Here is an 18,514-nt window from a genome sequence, read left to right as displayed (position 1 = left end):
CTCCAATGCAGGGGCGGAAATCCCGGGGGGGGGGACACGACCCCCCCCCCCCCCCATCCTGGGAAAAATATGATTTGTCCCCCCCAATATATCACTGAAACATAACTATGTCATTTAAATAATATTAATAATACGCAATGAAAGCAATTGTGCTGATAATAGACATTTAATAGCGCGTTTTTTAAGTTTCAAAAGATTGCGACCCCCCCCCCGCCCTTTGTCTCACAATGGTTTGATCCACTGCCAGTTCCTTAGTTTGCACGTAACTGCCGTGAGGTTAATCCAGTCAATCGCGCACACACACACTAGCTGAATATGCAGAGCTAGCACGCAAATATTAACTATTAAGCTAGCTAGTACCTATTCCATTTATGTGGCGTCGTCAAAGATGGAATCAGCATGCAGATGATGTAAATTAGTGCTTCAAAGTCCCTGTGATAAGGTTAGCGATAAACTGAAGTCCAAACTGAACAGAACTACACTCTCTTCTACCATTGTCTTAAATATATTTAATGGTCTCGTTGCAAAAGCTAAATTGTCGCAAGGGAACTTTTATTTATTTCACCTTTATTTAACCCGGGTAGCAAAGATTATAGCAAACACCACTGAAACTGAATTGGTGCTCGCTAGCTTTGCAAATTCAGCTATTGTTGGAAGCCAGCCAATATGAAACAAACTATTAAAATTACAAAAGGTTGCAGCATATGTTGTGTAAATGGTGAACTCATACAGCTGTCAACTCTTGTCATTTTAATCCGTTTCACATTTGCTAGCTACCTTTTAGATCGAAGCCCATATAGAATGATTGAAGGTGATAGAAGCCCATCTCCTACTGTAAATAACCTACACACTGTGTGTGTAGCCAACTAGGTAGAAAAATGGCAGAAAAATAAAAGACGGACATCAGAGTATTTTTCAATACACCAAAACGCATAGTAAGAACCCGAGTAGCCTAATATCTCAAAGACTAGTTGATAAAATGTTCATAAGAAAGAAATGAAATTCTAATGGAAATGTTTCACAATGATGTCATTAGGCAGAGCAGGCAACAGATGGCACACAGTCAGCAGAGTTGGGGACAGATATGCAGGGACAGACTGGCAGAGACAGGGAGTCTCAGGTAAGTTTGTTGAGTCTTTGTTTGGCAACATTATGAAAGGTTCTCAATTTTTTTTAACTTGTAAAATAGGAACATAATTGTAAAATGCCATGGATACCCCCACTCTCAACTTAAACTGGTGACTGAACTAAGATTTGTTAAAGGTAATGGTATTGCTGTTGTGATTAGTTGTGTAGTTTTAGGTACCGGTAGTTAGGAGTACGGCAAACATCTTATTTCTTTGGTTCCTCAATATACATTTACCATATTACAATGTAGGCTATGTGTTACAGCACTACTTTTGGTGTCCCCCTCAGGAATTGCTCTTGAGAAAATTTCATGTAATTGTCCCCTCCAAAGTGGATATCAGATTTTCGCCCCTGCTCCAATGCTTCCCACAGTTGTTAAATTGGCTGGATGTCCTTTGGGTGGTCGGCCATTCTTGATACACACAGGAAACTGTTTAGCGTGAACAACCCAGCAGCGTGGCAGTTCTTGACACACTCAAACCGGTGCACCTGGCACCTACTACCATACCCCATTCAAAGGCACTTAAATATTTTGTCTTGCACATTCACTCTCAATGGCACACACACAATTTGTCTCGAGGCTTAAAAATCCTCCTCCCCTTCATCTACACTGATTGAAGTGGATTTAACAAGTGACATCAATAAGGGATCATAGCTTTAATCTGTATTCACCTGGTCAGTCTGTCATGGAAAGAGCAGCTTCCCTTATCTACAGTATCTTATCTTCATTCTTTGTATTCACTGAAACATAATTTTCTTTACATGTTTGATTTGTGTATTATCTCTGGTACTAATATTTTGCTATACTATAATATCTCTCTCTGGCTTTCCTGTTTAATACCTGTCTCTCTGGCTGTCCTGTTTAATACCTGTCTCTCTGGCTGTCCTGTTTAATACCTGTCTCTCTGGCTGTCCTGTTTAATACCTGTCTCTCTGGCTTTCCTGTTTAATACCTGTCTCTCTGGCTGTCCTGTTTAATACCTGTCTCTCTGGCTGTCCTGTTTAATACCCGTCTCTCTGGCTTTCCTGTTTAATACCTGTCTCTCTGGCTGTCCTGTTTAATACCTGTCTCTCTGGCTGTCCTGTTTAATACCTGTCTCTCTGGCTTTCCTGTTTAATACCTGTCTCTCTGGCTGTCCTGTTTAATACCTGTCTCTCTGGCTGTCCTGTTTAATACCTGTCTCTCTGGCTTTCCTGTTTAATACCTGTCTCTCTGGCTTTCCTGTTTAATACCTGTCTCTCTGGCTTTCCTGTTTAATACCTGTCTCTCTGGCTTTCCTGTTTAATACCTGTCTCTCTGGCTTTCCTGTTTAATACCTGTATCTCTGGCTGGTGTCCTGTTTAATACCCGTCTCTCTGGCTGGTGGACAGTTTAATACCTGTCTCTCTGGCTGTCCTGTTTAATACCTGTCTCTCTGGCTGTCCTGTTTAATACCTGTCTCTCTGGCTGTCCTGTTTAATACCTGTCTCTCTGGCTTTCCTGTTTAATACCTGTCTCTCTGGCTGGTGTCCAGTTTAACACCCGTCTCTTTGGCTGGTGTCCTGTTTAATACCTGTCTCTCTGGCTGGTGTCCTGTTTAATACCCGTCTCTCTGGCTGGTGGACAGTTTAATACCCGTCTCTCTGGCTGGTGGACAGTTTAATACCCGTCTCTCTGGCTGGTGTCCTGTTTAATACCCGTCTCTTTGGCTGGTGTCCTGTTTAATACCTGTCTCTCTGGCTGGTGTCCTGTTTAATACCCGTCTCTCTGGCTGGTGGACAGTTTAATACCCGTCTCTCTGGCTGGTGTCCTGTTTAATACCCGTCTCTCTGGCTGGTGGACAGTTTAATACCCGTCTCTCTGGCTGGTGTCCTGTTTAATACCCGTCTCTCTGGCTGGTGTCCTGTTTAATACCCGTCTCTCTGGCTGGTGGACAGTTTAATACCCGTCTCTCTGGCTGGTGTCCTGTTTAATACCCGTCTCTCTGGCTGGTGTCCTGTTTAATACCCGTCTCTCTGGCTGGTGGACAGTTTAATACCCGTCTCTCTGGCTGGTGGACAGTTTAATACCCGTCTCTCTGGCTGGTGGACAGTTTAATACCCGTCTCTCTGGCTGGTGTCCTGTTTAATACCCGTCTCTCTGGCTGGTGTCCTGTTTAATACCCGTCTCTCTGGCTGGTGGACAGTTTAATACCCGTCTCTCTGGCTGGTGTCCTGTTTAATACCCGTCTCTCTGGCTGGTGTCCTGTTTAATACCCGTCTCTCTGGCTGGTGGACAGTTTAATACCCGTCTCTCTGGCTGGTGGACAGTTTAATACCCGTCTCTCTGGCTGGTGTCCTGTTTAATACCCGTCTCTCTGGCTGGTGGACAGTTTAATACCCGTCTCTCTGGCTGGTGTCCTGTTTAATACCTGTCTCTCTGGCTGTCCTGTTCTGTGTGACTGTCTATCATTTTATATTTGTTTGTCTCCCTCCCTCTCTGTCTATATGTCTACATGTTCCAGTGGTGTTTCTGCTCCCAGCCTTAATACCTGTCTCTCTGGCTGTCCTGTTCTGTGTGACTGTCTATCATTTTATATTTGTTTGTCTCCCTCCCTCTCTGTCTATATGTCTACATGTTCCAGTGGTGTTTCTGCTCCCAGCCTTAATACCTGTCTCTCTGGCTGTCCTGTTCTGTGTGACTGTCTATCATTTTATATTTGTTTGTCTCCCTCCCTCTCTGTCTATATGTCTACATGTTCCAGTGGTGTTTCTGCTCCCAGCCTTAATACCTGTCTCTCTGGCTGTCCTGTTCTGTGTGACTGTCTATCATTTTATATTTGTTTGTCTCCCTCCCTCTCTGTCTATATGTCTACATGTTCCAGTGGTGTTTCTGCTCCCAGCCTTAATACCTGTCTCTCTGGCTGTCCTGTTCTGTGTGACTGTCTATCATTTTATATTTGTTTGTCTCCCTCCCTCTCTGTCTATATGTCTACATGTTCCAGTGGTGTTTCTGCTCCCAGCCTTAATACCTGTCTCTCTGGCTGTCCTGTTCTGTGTGACTGTCTATCATTTTATATTTTATATTTTTTTGTCTCCCTCTCTGTCTATATGTCTACATGTTCCAGTGGTGTTTCTGCTCCCAGCCTTTAGCAACATGTCCATTGTCTCCTTCAACCTTGAGCACACTCTGACCTGGCTGCCCGGTTCAGGGACTCCTGCCAACACCCACTTCACAGTTCAGATCCTCAGGTACGCACTTACTCTTCAGTCCCATGCTTTCATTTTATCCATCCTTCTAGTGTAGCTGCTGACTAAGTGCTTTCATTTCAGCTGGTTATGTGGTAAAGGTAAAATACTGAATCACTGCAGTCTAGGACAGGCACACCATTGGTAGAAATAGAGAGAGGGGGGAAAAAGTGATTTAATCCATGTTAGGGCTGTAACGTGGGGAAGGGGTCTGAATACTTTCCGAATGCACTGTATCTACTTCATTTGGAGGTTGTTGTTTTACAGTGTAGAGATACGTCAGGATACATATACCTAGAAAAGAAAGCAAGTTCTGAGAATGTGGCCAAACTCACTCACATTCTCTTTGAATAGAACCTGACATTAACACCAGGACTGAGGATGACAAAGCAGATCAGTATCTTGTCTAAAATAATAATTGAATCCGGCACATTTTTCCTCTCTGAGGGGTTGTTTACCTCGCACTGCAGATGTAGATATGTGTGGTTTTGCCCACTACTTCCTCTCACCAGAACACCCTCTGTGTTCAAGGAAACTCACCTCTCGTTCTAAGAATTACACCAACACAGGTTCAGCGGGGGGGCTCATCTTATCTCCCATCTCTAACCCACAGTTTATTTGTCAATAGGGGCGGCAGGTAGCCTAGTGGTTAGAGCGTTGGGCCAGTAACTGAAAGGTTGCTGGATCGAATCCCCGAGCTGACAAGGTAAAAATCTGTCATTCTGCCCCTGAACAAGGCAGTTAACCCACTGTTCCCCGGTAGGCCGTCATTGTAAAGAAGAATTTGTTCTTAACTGACTTGCCTGGTTAAATAAAATAAAAATGTGGTACAGATAGTGAATGAACAAAACCTTAGTCATAGGACAAATACTGTATCTCATGGAATGGTATTATAGCTACACATGGCTACGATAATGATCAATGTAGATTACCTATCCAAAGCATTACAGTGTAGCATTGTAAAACATGACTATAAACATTAGCTATATGAACATTGTGGGTCACCTCTACTGAGGAGACTGTGATTGGGTACCTGTAGCCAGGGCCGGAGTATTGTGTGACCGTGTCCCCTCTGAGCTCCACTGTGCTTTTACTAGTTCTACTGCAACCAGCACAGGTAATGTACCAGGACCTAACAGCACAGATATGACCACACAGGACATATCTGTGCTGTTGGGTCCTTGATGTCTGTCTCAGTGTCTGTGGTACATTCAGCCTCCTGGTGCTCCTCTTCTGTGGAGTGGTGGTCTACACTGGTCACTTGCACAAACCTCTCCCCCAAAACTCTGGGGCTGTTGTCACTTAAGTCAGCCGGTATACTGAAACTTTGAGTTCAATTCAATACCGATGTATGTATATTGATGGAAATTCCATCAATATCATTATAATGATTCCCCTCCTGTCTCTAATCTCTGTTAGCAGTCCTCTGTTTCCCGCTGTCGTGACGGTTAGACACCTCCAGAGGATCCCTTCAACCTGCTCTCAGTCCTGCCTCTGGATCCCCAGCCTGACCCCTTCAACCTGCTCTCAGTCCTGCCTCTGGATCCCCAGCCTGACCCCTTCAACCTGCTCTCAGTCCTGCCTCTGGATCCCCAGCCTGACCCCTTCAACCTGCTCTCAGTCCTGCCTCTGGATCCCCAGCCTGATCCCGTCAACCTGCTCTGTCCTGCCACTGGGGCCCCCTAGACTGGGGTTGGACCCCCATCTCATTCAGTCTGTCGCTCCCAGACCATACACTGGAAGCAAGATTTGTCCCAGACCATACACTGGGAACAAGATATGTCCCAGACCATACACTGGGAACAAGATCTGTCCCAGACCATACACTGGGGACAAGATCTGTCCCAGACCATACACTGGGGACAAGATCTGTCCCAGACCATACACTGGGGACAAGATCTGTCCCAGACCATACACTGGGAACAAGATCTGTCCCAGACCATACACTGGGGACAAGATCTGTCCCAGACCATACACTGGGAACAAGATCTGTCCCAGACCATACACTGGGGACAAGATCTGTCCCAGACCATACACTGGGAACAAGATCTGTCCCAGACCATACACTGGGGACAAGATCTGTCCCAGACCATACACGAGGAGGATCTGTGGAGGAAGATGAAGGCTATGGACTATGGCTATGGAATGAAAACCAACCATCCGCAATATAACACAGTCCCCACAATAATGAAAACCAACCATCCGCAATATAACACAGTCCCCACAATAATGAAAACCAACCATCCGCAATATAACACAGTCCCCACAATAATGAAAACCAACCATCCGCAATATAACACAGTCCCCACAATAATGAAAACCAACCATCCACAATATAACGCAGTCCCCACAATAATGAAAACCAACTGTCCACAATATAACGCAGTCCCCACAATAATGAAAACCAACCGTCCACAATATAACGTAGTCCCCACAATAATGAAAACCAACCATCCACAATAATGAAAACCAAGCAAAGCAGTGCGACACAGACAACAACACAGAGTTACACATGGAATAAACAAGCGTACAGTCAATAACACAATAGAAAAAGTCTATATACAGTGTGTGCAAATGGTGTGAGGATGTAAGGCAATAAATAGGCCATAGTAGCGGAGTAATTACAATTTAGCAAATTAACACTGGAGTGATAGAGGTGCAGATGATGATGTGCAAGTAGAAATACTGGTGTACAAAAGAGCAGAAAAGTAAATAAAAACAATATGGGGATGAGGTAGGTAGATTGGATGGGCTATTTACAGATGGGCTATGTACAGCTGCAGCGATCGGTCAGCTGCTCAGATAGCTGATGCTTAAAGTTAGTGAGGGTAATATACGTCTCCAAAACTGGAAAGAAAGGCGGCCAAAGTAAGAATTGGCTTTGGGGATGACCAGTGCGATATACCTGCTGGAGAGCGTGCTACGGGTGGGTGTTGTTATGGTGACCAGTGAGCTGAGATAAGGCGGGGCTTTATCTAGCAAAGACTTATAGATGACCTGGAGCCAGTGGGTTTGGCGACGAATATGTAGCGAGGGCCAGCCAACGAGAGCATACAGGTCGCTGTGGTGTGTGGTATATGGGGCTTTGGTGACAAAACGGATGGCACTGTGATAGACTGCATCCAATTTGCTGAGTAGAGTGTTGGAGGCTATTTTGTAAATGACATCGCCGAAGTCGAGGATCGGTAGGATGGTCAGTTTTACAGCGTGAGTGAAGGAGGCTTTGTTGCGAAACAGGAAGCTGATTCTAGATTTAATTTTGGATTGGAGATGTTTAATGTGAGTCTGGAAGGAGAGTTTACAGTCTAGCCAGACAGTAGTTAGCTACATAAAGTAATGGAGAAAACTGACGTTTCTGAAGCAGGTAGCTCTGGCTGGGCATCTTCAGCTTGTAGCAGGTTTAGGGACTAATTTACTTCCATAGATACTTCTAGCTATAGCCAGTAACCAGGTAGGGCTAGCTAGCCAGCCTGCTAACTAGTCAGTAGCTAGCTAGCCGCTAATGCAAGCCAACTTTGTTCACTTGTTGTTGACTTTATTACATTGACATGCTAACTTCATAATAAGTTCTACAACATAACTAACATGAGTATTTAGATTTTCCTGTCACACTCACAGTCGAATGCTTTCTTTGTACTGACAACCTAGGCTGTAAACACACTCTCCTAAAGCACCATGAATATTCTATGAGGGGACGTGTACTTCTTGGTAGGAACAAAACGAAAATAAAAATGTAATAAATATTGTTATTTGTTTTCCATTATTCCCTGTCTAATTTTGACACCATAAATGAGAAACAAATCTATTTCCCGTTTTTCAAATTCGGGAACAATAAATGAGCCGTTTTCCGTTTTGACTCGGAAATCAAAGTAACGAATGTAACGCTACAAAAAGCAAGGTGAAGCGGCAGTTCAGGCAATCTTGCAAGTCGGAACAATACTTGACAAATAAATATAATTTTTAGATTCGAAAAATTACTTGACAAGCAGTAGGCATTTCGAATGAAATGTGGAGTGAAACTATATAGTTAAGGCGAAACATCACGTGCCCTGCTTTCTTTCAAAGGTATTAGGCAATCATTTATTCGAAAAACACTGTTAATTCCATCATAATTTGTTGCAATAAAGTAAGACAAAATAAAGATCCACCCCTGTCGAACGGATACACATTTTTGTCGATATTTTTTTTAATGAATCATATATCTGCCGTTTCCGTTAATCTAAACGAGCCTAAAGGTTTTTTTCCGACATTATCGAATAAACTTGTTTCATTGGAAACCTGCCTAGACTTTTTCTGAATTTATATCACTCAGCTTGGTTTCGCTTCCCCGCAATTCTCCGCCCATTCAGAAAGTACATTCAGAAAGTACACAATAAACTCTCAAGAGCGGCCAGAAGCAAATCTAGCCAACGGAACCATTCAGAACATCTCTTGGGCAACATGCAATCTACGGTGTTTACTATCTTGTTTGTCAAACTATTATGCTTAACTTTACATGGAATGACAGGTCAGTATTTCTCTTTCGACCTTACCATCGCATAGTCTACTAACGTGCTGTAAATCGATTGGCTTTGATTGTAGATGAATGTTTTAAGCCATTCAATAATACGACTGGTTTACGATAGTTTTTTGTTGTTGATATTTCGTGATAATTTCAGTCTTTTATAGGTTACATTTATTTAGCACTTATACATTTCTTAATCTCTTTTACTGTCAATAGTGGCAACCAATGGAAACACTTCACATTTTGGACTCTGTTACATTGACATACTGATGATGTACGCTAAATATATACATACACATAGGCTTAAGGTTTTACCCACATACTATATGTGGTCAAGAGTGTTCATCTCGAGGAAGCACAGTGGAATGGACTTAACATCCAAGACATATACAATACCATTTCCCCCATCTGACTCAATACCCTTGTTTATCTAAAGCCTGTAATCCCCCTGAATGATGTGTATTTGTCAGTATGTTCAACTGTGTATAACTGTGCTTTTACAGCAGTGTTAGCTGAACTTCCAAGTCCCAGTAACATTAGGATTAACTCCGTCAACATGGGACTAGTGTTGGAGTGGGATCCCCCTCAGAACCACACGGAAAAGCTCACCTACAGATCAGAATACAAGTGGTAATATGAACACTGCCAAACAACACAACCAAGTGAGGGTGAACATTTAAATACGGCACACTTCCTGCTATGGGTGCTGGGAAAGAGGAGAAATGACACACACCCACAAGTAGTCTTCCCCAGAAGAATCTGTGTCATACACCCTCTCTCTCACACACACACACATCAACATACACACACACACACATACACACACACACACACACATACACACACACACACATACACACACACACACACACACACACACACACACACACACACACACACACACACATACACACACACACACACACACACACACACATACACACACACACACACACACATCAACATACACACACACACACACACACATCAACATACACACACACACACACACACACATCAACATACACTTACTATATTTATAAGGAATAGGTGCAACTATTTCACTTTTATTTATTTTTTATTTTTACACAATACTTGTCAGAATGGGTTTCAGACAAACAAACAGCGTACAAACACTGGACAAACACTGGACAAACAAACAGCGTACAAACACTGGACAAACAAACAGCGTACAAACACTGGACAAACACTGGACAAACACTGGACAAACACTGGACAAACAAACAGCGTACAAACACTGGACAAACACTGGACAAACAAACAGTGGACAAACACTGGACAAACACTGGACAAACAAACAGCGTACAAACACTGGACAAACACTGGACAAACACTGGACAAACACTGGACAAACAAACAGCGTACAAACACTGGACAAACAAACACTGGACAAACACTGGACAAACACTGGACAAACAAACAGCGTACAAACACTGGACAAACACTGGACAAACACTGGACAAACAAACAGCGTACAAACACTGGACAAACACTGGACAAACACTGGACAAACAAACAGCGTACAAACACTGGACAAACAAACACTGGACAAACACTGGACAAACACTGGACAAACACTGGACAAACAAACAACGTACAAACACTGGACAAACACTGGACAAACAAACAGCATACAAACACTGGACAAACAAACAGCATACAAACACTGGACAAACACTGGACAAACACTGGACAAACACTGGACAAACAAACAGTGGACAAACACTGGACAAACAAACACTGGACAAACACTGGACAAACACTGGACAAACAAACAGTGGACAAACACTGGACAAACAAACACTGGACAAACACTGGACAAACAAACACTGGACAAACACTGGACAAACAAACACTGGACAAACACCTTACAAACACTGGCAACATTAGTCTACCGCAATAACAATAGAGTGATGTCTTGTTTTGAACACAGGAAAAGCGTCAGGAGCAGCTACCAGTATGTATGTTGGAATACTACAGCCCTGTGCTGTGACTTCACCAGTCATCTAAACAAATTTGGAGTGTACACTTTCCAAGTGAGGGCAGAACGAGAGGGAGAGACATCTCACTGGGTGGAGACTAAGGAGTTTATCATGGATGAACACAGTGAGTTCCTAGTTACCCATCTGTAACGTCAATCTACATAGGGACTTCATAACACATTCATAACCTATACATAGCACATGAGAAATACATGAGCATTTCATAGTAGTTCTTGCAGTGCACTAGAGATGGGTATGAAAGTGTAATAACAGGTACTGTTAAACCAGAGGTTAGGGCGAAGCAGAGTGTATGATTGCAGACTGGAGCGTGACAGCTTTTGCTCATTAATGGACTATGGTGATCCACTAGCAGGCGCCATGTCATTTCTTTACCCCTGAGAGGTTGCCACTTCCTTTAGGTCACTTTCTTTCCCATGTCTCTCTGTTTCTCTCCACAGCCACTTTAGGCCCTCCCAGTGTCACTCTAGTCTCCAGTGGTGCAAACATTGAAGTGAGCATCGAAGACCCAGTGCTCAGGATCTCTGAGTTTAAAGAGATCTACAATCATGCAACCTTTAACATCACCTACTGGAAGGAGGGCCAGGAGAAGAGGGTATGGTGGCCATTTTACTTTCCATCTGGGATTATACATCTGGAGTGTAATTTCCACTGCCTACAGCCAGGGGATTTGAGGAATGGAAAGACAAAGTAAAGCAGTTTGCCTGATCTTTCACATCTGATGTCATAGTGACAGTAGCCAATAAGGAGTATGAGATGCAGGTTTAGGGTCTGGGCACAGAAACTACTTTCCATCTGCCAATGGTAAACTTTATAACCGTGGGGGTGATCATCTGGTGACACATTGAGTACGGTTACATGCACACAATAATGGGATTATTGTGGATAGATTCATATAATCGTTTGATTAAAACGTTTACATGCTTTGCAAGAAGAACAATTTCCCTAATAATCCTCTTAACATGGATACATCTGAAATCAGACTACCGGATGGCACTCTGATAAATGCAGAAAATCGTCAATCAAAATAATATTATGCCACAGCAATCATGTTAGTTTTTGGGAAGTATATTTGAGTTTGGACGTATAAAGTTTGGCTAACACTTCATTTTAAGGGGTCCTTATTAGTGACCCTTATGTAATTACACTATAAGTGTATTAGCGGCATGTGTAATTACACTATAACGAGTATTGTAGTTAACTGTAACGACATACATGGCAGTAATTGTGGTCTGTAATTACAAAAAGGTGTAAGAATCAATGCTTGTTTTCCATGCTTGTTATAAATGGGCCGGTTGCCCAATACATTCACCAACTTAGTGTTTAGTTTCTTCTCAGCTGCATACAGTTACAACTGTCGCAAAGGTTGTGACCCCTCGTCGGTGCGCTGGGTGTCCAATAGATTTTATTCAATAGGCTCTGATTACTTAGCCATGAAAGTGCACTGTTGGAAATATATCTCTACTCAATGTTATTGCTAGCGCTTGCCACCAAAATAAAGTGTACCAATCTGGGTTAACTTGGTCATTCCAGATGAGGATAAATACCCTGTTTCAAAGCATAATACATTTAAATGTTTGCCTAAGTACAATGTAATTACTAGGAGTTACACAGGATGTAGCTAGTTAGCTAGTTGAAGTGAAGTGTATCTTGAGGTGTACTTACTTGTAACTAAATGTGTACTCATACAGTACAAGATCCATTCTGACAATCTGGCCCTCATTTTAAAGCTTCTGGAAGTTTAATTCCAGAATTCACTTAATTTCTGTACCTTGTTGTGAAGTGAAACTTCCGGAAGCTTTAAAATGAGGGCCACTCAAGATAAACTTCATTTTAACTAGCTACAGCCTGTGTAAAACCTAGTAATTACATTGTACTTAGTCAAAACATTAAATGTACTATGCTTTGAAACAGTGTGTTTTTTCACATCTGGGATGCCACCCATATTAGATCCCAGTCAGTGAGATTGACCTACTGATCTGTTTTTGCCAGCTCAACCAAGTTAACTTTATTTTGGGGTCAAGTGCTAGCAACAACACTGAGTGAAGACACAGTATAGGATGAACAGTGCACATTCAAGGGTAAGTAATTAGAGCCTATTGAGCATAGGCTCCCTCACAGTGCAGTATAACCGCAGTACACTGCAGTATAAATGCAGTTATAGTGCAGTACGCTACAAATACTGCATCCAAAATAATATATTTTTTTCTGCAGTACTTTTGCAGTGTAACTGTAGTTATTCTGCAATTACTGTGTCCAAAATACCACAGTCGACTGCAGTTATTGCACTGTTATTGCAATCTTTTTTGGTAAAGGCTATAATCTCTCAGGCATCCAGCACACCGACGAGGGGTCACAACCTTTGTGACAGTTGTGGCTTGTATGCAGCTGATAAGAAGCAAAAACACTAAGTTGGTGAATTTAGTGGGAAACCTGCCCATTTGTAACAAGCATGGTAACAAGCATTCATTGTTACACCTCTGTAATTACATACTGCAATTACTACTAGGAGTTGTTACTGTTAACTACAATAGTTGTTACAGTGTAAATTCATGTGTGATTGCAGTGTAGTAAAGATCCTTTAAAATGAAGTGTTACCAAGATTTGTACTGTACGTGAAAGCTACTTCTGAGACACATACATTCAGTTGTTCCTGAACTCACTTACATCGCGCTAAAGAGGGAGGATGGCTCGGCTGGTGCTCGCCCATGCGCAGATCAATTACACTGCTGGAACGCCGATTTGAAGGTCTACATGTCCTAATAATTCAAAAGATGGCTCAGAAAACCAGATGTTTTAATCGGCGTATGCTTACTTTTATTTTGACTGTACGCCGATTTTAAGATAATCAGAGTAAGGTGTTTACATGACTAATGCATAATGTTAATATGCATGTAAAACATACTCATTGTGAGGCGCTCAATGCTTCCTCACTACTCCTCTATCACCCCCCTGCAGGCCAAACGGATGACGGGCATCCAACTGCATAAAGTGGTCTTGGAGCTGGAGCAATGGACCAGGTACTGTTTTCAGGTCTGGGTGGTAACCGAAAGGTTCTTCAAACAAAGCCAGCCCAGCAACGTTACGTGTGAGAGCACCCCTAAGGGTGAGCGCCATCTCTCCCTCTTTCTTGTCCTCCCTTTTATCTGTTAAAAACACAAATTATGAGTATTAGATTGCTGCCTTCAATGATTCTCCGAGTACAAGTCTACTCTTGCTCAACTCAATTCTTCGTCCCTGGTGTCCCCTTTTCCAACCCCAAACCCTCTGCAGCCAAGGACAGGCCCTGGGTGATGGCCCTGGTGATGTTTGTGGTGATGGCTGTGTCAGTGCCGCTGGTGGTTCTAGCATTCTGGCACTGCTACAGGGTGGTCAGCTTCCTCAGACCCAAGGTCAAGCTGCCTGGACATTTCACAGTGGTCAGTATGGCGCATGATCAGTGTGTTTTAATGAATAATACACTGTTTCTTTGTGTGTAGTAACTATTATTTGTTCTTTTTCTAACCCATAAATGACATGTTCATGCTGCTGTTTAGAAAAAGAAAAAAAAAAGGACTGTCAATGAGGCCGTGTCTTTGGCTGAGTTCCATGTATCAGTGTGTCCTGTTATCAATGAGGCCGTGTCTTTGGCTGAGTTCCATGTATCAGTGTGTCCTGTTATCAATGAGGCCGTGTCTTTGGCTGAGTTCCATGTATCACGTGTGTCCTGTTATCAATGAGGCCGTGTCTTTGGCTGAGTTCCATGTATCAGTGTGTCCTGTTATCAATGAGGCCGTGTCTTTGGCTGAGTTCCATGTATCAGTGTGTCCTGTTATCAATGAGGCCGTGTCTTTGGCTGAGTTCCATGTATCAGTGAGTCCTGTTCTATCTTGACGTAATAATGAATGGTTTTAGTCTAATCTCTTGTGGACAGAATGCTTAAACATAAATGAGCATCTGTTCTGCCAGTCACATTCTGTTAAAGGTCCCCAAAGCACACACATCCCTGGGTCGCTCGTCTTTTCAATTCGCTGCAGGTAGCGACTGGAACGAGCTGCAACAAACACTGAAACTGGACAGTTTAATCTCAATCTCTTCATTCAAAGAATCAATCATGGACACTCTTACTGACAGTTGTGGCTGCTTTGCGTGATGTATTGTTGTCTCTACCTTCTTGCCCTTTGTGTTGTTGCTACCATGTTGTTGTCATGTTGTGTTGCTGCCATGCTATGTTGTTGTCTTAGGTGTCTCTTTATGTAGTGTAGTGTTGTCTCTCTTGTCGTGATGTGTGTTTTGTCCTATATTTTTATTTAATTTATTTGTATTTTTAATCCCAGCCCCCGTCCCCGCAGGAGGCCTTTTGCCTTTTGGTAGGCCGTCATTATAAATAAGAATTGTTCTTAACTGACTTGCCTAGTTAAATAAATAAAATATGACCAAATTATGCAAGATTTTAGTTTTGGGTTAATTGAGATTAGTTTTAAAGGCCTTTTAATGAAAGAGTCTGAAAGGCCTTTAGTCTGAAAGACCTTTAAAGAGATTAGTCTGAAAGACCTTTAAAGAGATTAGTCTGAAAGACCTTTAAAGAGATTAGTCTGAAAGACCTTTAAAGAGATTAGTCTGAAAGACCTTTAAGGAGATTAGTCTGAAAGACCTTTAAGGAGATTAGTCTGAAAGACCTTTAAAGAGATTAGTCTGAAAGACCTTTAAAGAGATTAGTCTGAAAGACCTTTAAGGAGATTAGTCTGAAAGACCTTTAAAGAGATTAGTCTGAAAGACCTTTAAGGAGATTAGTCTGAAAGACCTTTAAAGAGATTAGTCTGAAAGGCCTTTAAAGAGATTAGTCTGAAAGACCTTTAAAGAGATTAGTCTGAAAGACCTTTAGTCTGAAAGACCTTTAAAGAGATTAGTCTGAAAGACCTTTAGTCTGAAAGACCTTTAAAGAGATTAGTCTGAAAGACCTTTAAAGAGATTAGTCTGAAAGACCTTTAGTCTGAAAGACCTTTAAAGAGATTAGTCTGAAAGACCTTTAAAGAGATTAGTCTGAAAGACCTTTAAAGAGATTAGTCTGAAAGACCTTTAAAGAGATTAGTCTGAAAGACCTTTAGTCTGAAAGACCTTTAAAGAGATTAGTCTGAAAGACCTTTAAAGAGATTAGTCTGAAAGACCTTTAGTCTGAAAGGCCTTTAAAGAGATTAGTCTGAAAGACCTTTAAAGAGATTAGTCTGAAAGACCTTTAGTCTGAAAGACCTTTAAAGAGATTAGTCTGAAAGACCTTTAGTCTGAAAGGCCTTTAGTCTGAAAGACCTTTAAAGAGATTAGTCTGAAAGGCCTTTAGTCTGAAAGACCTTTAAAGAGATTAGTCTGAAAGACCTTTAAAGAGATTAGTCTGAAAGACCTTTAAAGAGATTAGTCTGAAAGACCTTTAGTCTGAAAGACCTTTAAAGAGATTAGTCTGAAAGACCTTTAAAGTATTAAAGGCCTTTAAGGCATCCTCGTGCTTCCCATCTGAAACAGTTCAGAACAGTTTGTGCATATATTATGACAACATTTTGTGACTTTTTCGTTCGGTTTAGTCTTCGTCAACAGTTTTTTTGGGGGGGGGGCTCTTTGTGCACACAACATTTTTTCTCTAGGCAAGCCGAAGTTGGTAGCCGAAGTCTACACACCTTGTCTGTGATTGGTCAACAGTAGGGATTCTTAAATTAAGTGTTTGTCTTTCAACAAGAGACAAATCCTTTTCATGCACATTTTGTCACTTGAGAAATTCTGCCCCAAAGATCTTAGAATTAAAATTGCGTGACTCTTCTGATCTCTTCTGCAAAAAATATCAAAATGAATGTTAGATTTCTTGAGTTATATTAGATTCATTCTGTCTATTAATTCTAGAATTCTGTTTTTGTTCTCATTTTTTAAGTGAAGATCTTTTAAGGGAGTATGCGAGCACACTAATTCGGTTTGCAAGCTGACGCCTTTAGTGTGACCAACCTCTCCCCTCCCCACCCCATGCAGTACCTGTTGGCTCCTCAGTGCTCCTCCATCCTGGCCTTGCAGAGCAGCCCCCAGCCTGATGAGGTGTACCATGAGGTCAGCATCATGCCTGGGGGGACAGATGGAGAGAGAGCTCCCTCTGGTGGACGGAACAACATAATGCACATAAACCAGACTGACTGACAATACAAAGAAAGGCAGTGTTCGAGAGCATCAACACCGCGACTGACAGGCCGATGTATAAATAATATTAAGTTGTTGTTTATGATGCAAGGTGATTTGTTGATCAGTCAGTCTCGACTCGCCTTTAATGTCGGCTGCACCCAATCACAAAGCTCTTGAAGTGGATGGGGAAGATATGGGTGAAAGACTGATGTGAGGAAGAAAGAGGACAACAATGGATGGCAGAGAAGAGGACGTATCTCTTAGTGAGAAATAATAGTCTAACTGACATCAGGGACTTAGCATTTCATCACAGGGATGAATAAATAACTAAGAGCTATTTAGTGTAATGCAGGGGTCATCTACTAGATTCAGCTGCAGGCCGGATTTTATCTCTTGGGGGCCGGAAAACATATTTACAAATCATTTGTGATCGTATGCAAATTGAAACCTTGCATACATTTCTATACGATCACATGTTCCTCTCTATTATGCCTGGGAATAATTGGGAGCAGATTCCTTGAATTAAAATCACTACGAGCTGATTTCCTGCTGTTCAAAATGAAATAAACAATTTGACTGAGAACTTGGGGGGCCAAATACAATCACCGCCAGTCGGTGAACCCTGGTGTAATGTGTTTATTTATGTGACCTTTATGTGTATGATAATGATCAATAATGCCTTTTATTCATTATTGGCCTTGGTACACTGGCATTTTATGATATCATGAGTATAGGGCAATGGAATGGTGGAAACACTTAAGTCATCAGAGAGAGTTCTCATTATGAGCTGACTGATACGAGACACTCCAAATAGCTTATGGAAAATGGCGTTTTTGTATTTAGCTTGTGACGCAGCAGTCAAGACGTCATGGATCATCAGAGATGGGTCTACAGTGGATTCGGAAAGTATTCAAACCCCTTGACTTTTTCCACATTTTGTTACATTACAGCCATATTCTAAAATGGATTTAAAAAAAAAAAACATCCTCATCAATCTATACACTTTGTATTTGTATTAACTAGGGATCCCCATTATCTGCTGCCAAGACAGCAGCTACTCTTCCTGGGGTTTATTATGGATCCCCATTATCTGCTGCCAAGACAGCAGCTACTCTTCCTGGGGTTTATTATGGATCCCCATTATCTGCTGCCAAGACAGCAGCTACTCTTCCTGGGGTTTATTATGGATCCCCATTATCTGCTGCCAAGACAGCAGCTACTCTTCCTGGGGTTTATTATGGATCCCCATTATCTGCTGCCAAGACAGCAGCTACTCTTCCTGGGGTTTATAATGGATCCCCATTAGTTCCTCCCAAGGCAGCAGCTACTCTTCCTGGGGTTTATTATGGATCCCCATTAGTTCCTGCCAAGGCAGCAGCTACTCTTCCTGGGGTTTATTATGGATCCCCATTAGTTCCTGCCAAGGCAGCAGCTACTCTTCCTAGGGTCCAAACACACCAAAGCACCCACATTACATATAAAACAACAGATTAAACAGTGAACTATGTTTGTACTGAAT

At 42.1% G+C, this 18,514-nt stretch overlaps 1 protein-coding gene across 3 annotated transcripts; it reads left to right on the top strand.

Moving 5' to 3' along the window:
- The first annotated feature begins 8,309 nt into the window (after positions 1 to 8,309).
- On the top strand, positions 8,310 to 17,578 carry LOC106586857 (interleukin-10 receptor subunit beta). 3 transcript variants are annotated; one of them, XM_014174580.3, is made up of 7 exons: positions 8,310 to 8,842; positions 9,343 to 9,469; positions 10,794 to 10,966; positions 11,301 to 11,455; positions 13,819 to 13,966; positions 14,134 to 14,279; positions 16,852 to 17,578. In XM_014174580.3, the coding sequence occupies exons 1-7, from the start codon at positions 8,776 to 8,778 to the stop codon at positions 17,011 to 17,013; spliced, it is 978 nt and encodes a 325-aa protein (XP_014030055.1). In that variant the 5' UTR covers positions 8,310 to 8,775; the 3' UTR covers positions 17,014 to 17,578. The 3 variants fall into 3 exon arrangements, with proteins under 3 accessions (XP_014030055.1, XP_014030056.1, XP_045563539.1); XM_014174581.3 differs by having other exon boundaries at positions 16,762 to 17,578; XM_045707583.2 differs by lacking the exon at positions 16,852 to 17,578 and adding an exon at positions 16,757 to 16,775 and having other exon boundaries at positions 8,311 to 8,842.
- The last annotated feature ends 936 nt before the right edge of the window (positions 17,579 to 18,514 follow it).

Source organism: Salmo salar, chromosome 25, assembly GCF_965601325.2.
Source record: "Salmo salar chromosome 25, fSalSal1, whole genome shotgun sequence".
NCBI classification, from domain to species: Eukaryota; Metazoa; Chordata; class Actinopteri; order Salmoniformes; family Salmonidae; genus Salmo; species Salmo salar.
This window is presented reverse-complemented; position numbering and strand designations above follow the sequence as displayed.